Source organism: Brugia malayi (genome assembly GCF_000002995.4).
Source record: "Brugia malayi strain FR3 genome assembly, contig: Bm_v4_ChrX_scaffold_001, whole genome shotgun sequence".
Taxonomy (NCBI): domain Eukaryota; kingdom Metazoa; phylum Nematoda; class Chromadorea; order Rhabditida; family Onchocercidae; genus Brugia; species Brugia malayi.
The window spans coordinates 6,697,095-6,705,155 of NW_025062479.1; the positions used below are offsets into that span (position 1 = coordinate 6,697,095).

General features: G+C 34.6%; 1 protein-coding gene across 2 annotated transcripts; it reads left to right on the forward strand.

Moving 5' to 3' along the window:
* Positions 1-992: 992 nt before the first annotated feature.
* Positions 993-5,820, forward strand: Bma-sir-2.1 (Uncharacterized protein; the record flags this gene model as incomplete). Of its 2 annotated transcripts, XM_001899089.2 has the most annotated exons (11): positions 993-1,026; positions 1,202-1,378; positions 2,807-2,981; positions 3,076-3,262; positions 3,426-3,573; positions 3,804-3,883; positions 4,029-4,148; positions 4,312-4,525; positions 4,604-4,698; positions 4,866-4,982; positions 5,413-5,820. In XM_001899089.2, the coding sequence occupies 11 exons, from the start codon at positions 993-995 to the stop codon at positions 5,818-5,820; spliced, it is 1,755 nt and encodes a 584-aa protein (XP_001899124.1). The 2 variants fall into 2 exon arrangements, with proteins under 2 accessions (XP_001899124.1, XP_042929832.1); XM_043073898.1 differs by lacking the exon at positions 993-1,026 and having other exon boundaries at positions 1,228-1,378.
* Between the last annotated feature and the right edge of the window lie 2,241 nt (positions 5,821-8,061).

The window sequence follows — 8,061 nt, forward strand, 5'->3', positions numbered from 1 at the left end:
ATGTCATAAGCAGCTAGCAGTCAGAGGATTGGATTTTAAAGTATCAAGATTACTAATGAACTGTGTGAAATGTTCATTAATATCTGTAACACATAATAAGGGTCTATAAATTTCCAGATACATCAACACATCTTTCAGGATGATTTTCACATGTATTCATGTTAAAATACGTACAAAACTATCATACAAAATTCCCCTAGTTAATAATAAAATTTCCCGAGAAAGATACGAAGAACCGCAGCGACAAGTACAACACTAATGTGTTGACTAGTACGACTAATTCGAAACAGACTACATGAGGCGGAATCTAAGAGGAACTGATTTACAAAATTAAAAAGCTAACTGCAGATGCAGATCTCTATAATAGCTATGAAAATGAATTTTTTCACGATGACGGTAAGGGGAGCCAGTTGTCGAAATCTAATAATAATACTTGATAATATATCACTGGATCCAACAATATTTCATCCGTCCATAAATTGAAGTTGGCCATCAATCTGAAAATGTTGGAAATGAGCATCAGCGAACCTTCCTTGATGCCGAACCTATCCAAGGTACCCGTTAACGAAATATAACGGGCCGTGAATGCACCAGTAGAGATGTTTTAATACGTTCACTTTTAGGTAAGAGGAGGTTTCGGCTATGCTTGAGAAGAGGTTAGTGTGGGTGGGAGGAAAGGAAATAACTGTATGATATTCACTACAGATATCAAATGACATTGTAAAAATATGACAAACTGAAAAAAGTAGTGAAGACTCTAAAGTTTGAGTTTTGTGCTCAGTACTACGGTCATGATGTCGCATAAAGTTGTTCTTTTTAAATAGGCTATATACTTTTTGAAGTTCATACTCTACGGCGAAGACTGTTTAATAAGGTATGAGTTGTGTGCTAATTTTACTTTGTTAGATATGACTGACGAATTTTCTTCGTTCACCGTATGCATGCATTCTTAGATGTCTTTTCAGGTTAATCTGTCATTTCGTGTTATATTCATGCATTCAGGTGGTTGCGGAAATGAGCTGATAAGTAGGTTTTATTAGTACTATTGTGTGTTTTCCAATCGTTGCAGATGATACTGCTTGGTTCTTTTCAACGTCGCGATCAGTACAAGTTGAATTGATTGAAACCCAAAATAAGTTAAAATCCTACACTGTCGCTGAAATAAGCATTTGTAAAGTGAAGCTGATGAAATTTGGTTCAGGTGAAAACATTGTACTAGACGGCAATATGGGGACCGAAACCGATACATATGCCAGTTCCGTTACAAATTCTTCATCCATGGGTAATTCTGCTGTCCAAATGCAGGGATTAACAGATTCTCGCGATTCGTCCGCAGATTCTGGTGACATATCTGCTGTCGACGAAGTAAGCGGTGAAAGTGAGCACATATTTAATTTTCTTCGTTTTTAAGCCAATTTTTTCTTGCTTTTCTGATATGATTGTCTATGCACGCCGATAATTAAGCCCGTTAGGACTTTTTCCAAATCTTGTGTATTTTTGAAAACGGAATTAGGATGAAAAATCAGTGTTCCGTTGCATAAGCTTTTTTTTTAATAAAGGCTGAGTGCTTATTATTTTATTTTTACGTAACTTGATCTGCTGTATACTGCTTTTGCAAATCTCACCCTTCAAATGAAATATTTTTGTACCCCTGTAACTGCATCATTTCATTTAATTTCTGAATTATTTGAGTTTTTTGTTGGCTGAATTTGGTATTTGAATCCAATTTCTTTTAGAAATGTATAAAAGTTGTATCCGTCCCCGTTTGTCACTCCTTACACTACTCGGTGCACCTAAGGGATCTTAAATGTTTTCGTTAGCACTCTCGTATTTTACTTCAGCTTTTTAATTAGTGACTTGAATTAAGCTTCATATATTTTTTAGAATATTTACAACATGAATTACATTGGTGCTGACCTTGCTAAATAGTGAAAAGTTTCTATTTTCTATTAGATCTTAATATGGAAATATGAGCAATAAATGACTGCGTACTGAAAGCCAGTTTTGTCAAGAATACGGTCTTTTACCACTTGCTAACTGCACTTTGTTATAGTGCTTGTAAAAGGTTAAATCCGTAATGTATCTCTAATCCTTCAGTCTCGTTCAGTTCTGGTACTGTGAGAAGAACTCAACAAACAGCCCATCCACTTCTCCAAGCCTCTCTTCGCTTTGAAATGATTGTTATATACGTTTGATGCATAAAATTGCATCCCCTTCGTGGATACCAAAATGTGCTTCCAGTGTTGAATTTTTGAAATCATTCATTTTGTTGACAGATTTACTTTATGAAAAACCTGTACTAACATAGTTTGGAGTTCAATTGTACCAAAAAATTTCTGTCTTATTGTGTCACTTGACTATAAATTACTTTTTCTGTCTAGTCTCGGTTCGTGCTTACACATAACACTTGATTTAGGCAAGGTTCGGAAGTATTATTTCATTTGACATTCGTTGTTTTTATATCTATACATGTAAGCAGTTTTATGATACCACTGGGCTGTGAATATGCATTCTATCTTTCAGAATTTTTTTATTAGTGGTCTACACTCTATCGAATCCAATTTCGTCTTTTTTTTGGTGAAAATTAGGTACCTTATCTATTGAATTAAAAAAGTGAAACTTTTTTTCATGCTGGTTACAAGTTGTTGCAAACTCAATTGTACATCGTCGTATAGGGCCATGAATTTTTAACGTTAAAACGATTCCTTTAGTATTTATCACTGACTGTGATAAGTGTCCTTAACATTAATTGTTTAGCTCAGTTCTGTTATATGCTTAGGAAATACACTACGTTAATTCACTTTAGGTGAATCGGCAAGAGATGTTGTTCGTTGCCTGTTGCCGCATGTTAATCTACCGGAAAATCTTTGCGAGCAAGATTTATATCGCATTATTCAAAAGATTTTATACAGTGAACGACCTAAACGCACAAAATTATCAGAATTCAATTCATTTGATGATGCAGTTGAACTTTTTAAAAGGTTATTTCACGTACGATAATTTCGGGAAATTTGACAAATTCTCGTTGAAATATTTTATTATTACGGAAGGAAAACAAATTTTTGCTGTTTCCAGGTGTAGTCGCATCCTGGTGTTGACTGGCGCTGGCGTTTCTGTATCCTGTGGTATACCAGATTTCCGGAGTAGAAATGGTGTATACGCGCGGCTTCACGTAGAGTATCCTGATCTTCCTGATCCAACTGCTATGTTTGATATCAATTACTTCAGTAAAAATCCGAAACCATTTTTCGAATTTGCGAGGGTACTATCTTATTCTTTCCTTCAATTAGTTTTTGTTGTTTTCGTACTTCTCAGGCAACCCATAAAATTGTATGGTGCTTCAGTTTTTGTTCTCGAATTTGGTCTCACACCGCCGGCCTTATGTCTTCTGAAGAGATTTGAACATTGATTGAATCGTATTCAAGGAATTATTCCCCGGTCGCTATGAAGCTTCGATGTGCCATTACTTCATCAAGGCACTCGAAGACAGTGGAAAATTGCTGAGGAATTACACTCAAAATATTGATACTTTGGAGCAAGTAGCTGGAATCAAACGCATTGTACAGTGTCATGGTATATTAGTTTTGTAATAAGTTTCATACAGCATTAAGTGCGTCTCAGCGTCGTTAAATATATTGTGAAAGCTCTTCGGCGTTTTATAAGTCTAAATATTAAATATCAAAGGTATTTGTTCTAACATCTTACACAGTGAAACCGATTGTTTATTTAGTAGCATTTCATGGAGATTCTGCTGAAACTATTACAGTTTTTTGATCTGTTGTTGATAATTTCCGCTTATTTAGGATCGTTTGCAACTGCCACTTGTCGGAACTGTGGTTTAAAAGTCGATAGCGAAGCAATTCGAGAAGACATTGATTCAGGGGTACTTTTAAATAGAGTTTCTCTTTTCCCTTATTTTTTTTTAAAAAACGAAAAAAAAAAAAAACATTTGAAATGTTAGGTTTAAATCTTCGCTTTGTTATTGTTATTTTTATGAAGTGTTTCAGTACAATCCGTAGTATTTACAGCGTGTTGCTATGTGTCGTGTGTGTAGTCATCCAGAAGGAGTCATGAAACCTGACATAGTTTTTTTCGGTGAAGATCTCTCGGATGATTTCCATGAAAAAATGGCTGAGGACAGAGAAATGGTGTGCAGTTTCTTGTTATCTTATGTAGAAAGAGCTGATAGTAGACTAATATAATAAATTTTATAAATTTTTACGAGTTCTATAGTTCACACATTCTAAGAGAAGTTAAGTAGGATCTTTTATTAAATATTTTCAGTTGGTATTACGAGGGTTGATTTTTCAGGTGGATTTGGTTGTAGTTATCGGTTCATCTTTGAAAGTGCAACCAGTCGCACTTTTGCCTTACAATATTAATCCTGAAGTTCCACAGATACTTATCAATCGTGAATCTTTACCTCATTATGCTACTGATATTGAATTGCTGGGTAATTGCGATGACATTGTGGCTCAATTAGCTTTGGTTTTGGGTCCTCCTTATACCGATATTTTCAGAAAAGGTAAAATTTAGATCTTTCATGTAACATGTTAAGTAAATTCCTTATTTATGAAGATCCAAAGAAAGTACTTTTTTAAAGGTCGATTTAAAACAAACTCCAATGATCCCACCGCAATCGAAGAAATTTACGAGAAGACAACTCTTCGAAAGGCCATTAACGAAATTCAATTCAAGGTTCATACTAAATTTACTTTTATTCATTTGGTATCATATATGGTATATGTGTTTGTTATTAACACATTTTTGTCATTTTAAGTTTAAAAAGTACCCTCTTCCACAAGCATAATGGTTTTCTTTTCATCATATTTCAGCTTCCGAATAATGCTGCTCATTCTTTTTAGAAGTTGCTGGATCAACCAACAGTTAAACGAGCACGATTGAAAGAAGGAATGCCATCAATGTGGGATGCACGATATATTAGTGTGGGATCGAAACTTCCTGTTGATGGTTATCTTTTTGTGAGTTCTCGTACTTCACTATTTTTTACATTTTTAAATCTGCCTTTTGTTCATGTAAAGAAATACATCTTAACATTTTTTTGGTAGTTTTTTTTTTGTAAATAATTTGACTTATAAGTGAGAAAAGTAGGAAGATGAGATTTCGGATTTACTGCAAACTTATCTGGCTTCAGAAATTGTTCAAAATCAAAGCCATAATCTCTGTAGAAGGTATGAGAAATCATAGTTTTTGGTGCTAAAAATGCTTTAAAAAAATTTTTTTAAAGAAAGAATAGAAGTGTCTTAACATTTTGATGATGCCGAAAATTGTTTTTCTTCTCTTGTGGGAATAATCTGGACTGGTACCAATACAGGATATAAAATTAGTAACGTGGTTGTTTACAGAAATGCGTGTGTTCACTATACTTTCATTATGTATTGACTTTTATAGATAGTACCAAACAAAAATATATTCCCTGGTGCAGAAATATATTACGATAAAGATGATGATATATTTCGTCAGCTTCCGGAACATTACCACAGTTCAGCTGCATCAAGCAGCTCGGATTCAGGAGAAAGTGTAACAAATCAGGAAGAAATTTATTGCAATGTTGGCGTTAGAACAATGTCGTTGGAGGAGTCTTCTCCTGCAAGAGCTGGTAGTGAGAGTGATGAGAGATCCAGCTCTTGTCCTCCAAAAATGGATCTGGAGACTAAATATAGTGCTGAAAGCTCATGCGCAGGAAACAGATTAAGTGTACGGTTGGAACCTTTTTTACAGACGATCACTGTTCAAACAAGAGAGGAAACTACACATGGTTTGGTCAGGACCAGTACTTCAAATCACTTACTTTTGTAACTTTGTAGAGTTTTTTTTTTTTTTTTTTCTCTTTTTTTAAGAAATAAAGAGTGTGGTTGCTTTCCTTATGAACACTGTTCATGCTCATCAGAACCATATTGTCTCTGATTTTGTTAAAGCATTGCCGGTAGCTTGTGCTTGTCGTCTCTTTCATCTGATGTCTTTATGTAAAGGTAGTTAGGCTCGCAAGTTATATTCACTGTTGCAGGTCGCTCTGATTAGACTGAAATCTATTATAATGGGACTGCTGTAGTTGTGAGTCAGTCGAACATCTTCACATAACTAAATTGAAGGTTTAAACATTTTTATAGCATTGAGATAAGCAGTCACTTACTTATTTCTGCAGGGTTTCGCTGCAAATAATGCACTGCATATTGTCGTTTGCTTGCTAAATCAAATATCTTGTCAAGTGCGCTTTGTTTATGAAACTTTTTTCTATCGCAGTTCATGATTGCTTTGTTTATAATTGCTTATCACTACATTGTCATGATCACTGTTGGGCATTGCGATGTATGCTTTGTTCTAGAACCACTTAATCTAGGAAGTGAATATTTGTTGCTGGTATGATCAATGAATTGAAAAATAATATGGTGATTCGAGAAAGAAATTTAATGGTATTACAATTGCCATTAACATAATCCTTTTAAGGAGCGTTTTCTCGGTAATAGTTGCCCAGCTCATATTGTTTATTGTTCATTCTGTCTGGTCATTTTATAACTTTTGGATTATGTGGATTTCTTAATGAATACGCTGCCGAAGGATGGGTGCCTGTGAATATGTTAGTTTTCGTGACAGCATACTTGTGTAAGTGTAGATTGTATCCAGTAGAGTTTTTGTTTTCCCAAGGAATTAGGGTGTAGTCACTCTAGTGGCATTAATGTGCGGAACTATAAATTTCTCGCATTTACTGTTATCCTGTGGAAGACAGAAGTTAGACAAGTTACTTGATGAATTCAGTTGTAGTATTTGAGAATTAGCTGAGAGTATTGTACCTGGAACATTTGAAGAGAAAAAGTTTTATGGAGTTCAGGGAGTATCTTATTTGTACTTCGCGCACAGATGTATTCGAAGCTGATATATAGTTGATGGTTTCATTATCCGGTTTTCTTTGTCGTGGAATCCTAAACTTTAACTTTATTTATAGCATATTTATGCAGCAAATAGAATATTTTACTTTTGCGAATATGCTTGAGGGTTTTGGTGATGATTCGTGTTTTGGTTTGTTTTCATTTTCATTGGCGATAACCTATTGCGTTTTTAATTCTTTGCAGCTATCAACAAAGATTATGGCCCAACTGTAGATAATGATATTTGAAGTTGTACAGTATAAACTTTTTGTGCGTTATATGTAAAGTAAGTGCATTTTGTGGAGTTTGTATAATATGTTTATTTATCCTCAGGTTTTTCTGAATAATGTTGCCACATTTTGGGATGAACTTTTTAGATTAATTGGATTCCTTATTTCCGCTTAAAGTAGTGAAGGTGTTACGCCTCGCTTAACATTTCAGTGTTCCTAATATATGCCCATAGATGTTGGAAGTCTTTTTCCACTTTTCTCATATAGAAGTCCAAAAGGCTGAATATGCAGAACTATAAATTTCTTCTTACATTTAATGTTAATGGACAAATAAAGCCTCATAAACTTTTTTTTTCTCCCATTTTTTCTGTATGAAGAGATTCAGCAGAGGTATTTTTAAGATCATAGTTTTGCCAGAATATGTAGGCACCATTTCTTATGATGATACCCAGAAATATGGGGTATGGGGAAGATGGTTTACACTGCCACTGACTTCATTTTCACTCTGCTTCGCTAAGTAATGTCATTGCAGCTGGTTTAGCAGTGATGACCTCGTTGATTTCGCATATATTTGAGATTATTTTAATCTTGTGTGTTTACGCATTTTTTTACAAAGAATAAAAGTATGCGAGATATACTGCTGTCCTTCCTTGTCTTATCTGTCTCTTTTCGTTCTTTATCCAGAAGCACATAAGCGATCTCATCGGAGTTCACGGATGAGATTGATGTCTTTGTTTTGTACATAACTAAGTGCACTTAAGGCTGAGGATTTTACATTAGTCTCTTAACACATGCTGATAGTCAATATGTTGCTTTCACCATAAAATATGTATATCAGTAACTGATGTGGTCCAATAGATACTGTTATTAAATCATATGCTTTTTTCAGACTGAAGTATGTGCTATGTTTAAGCATATGAAAAAGACGTGAATTCGTCAAGTTT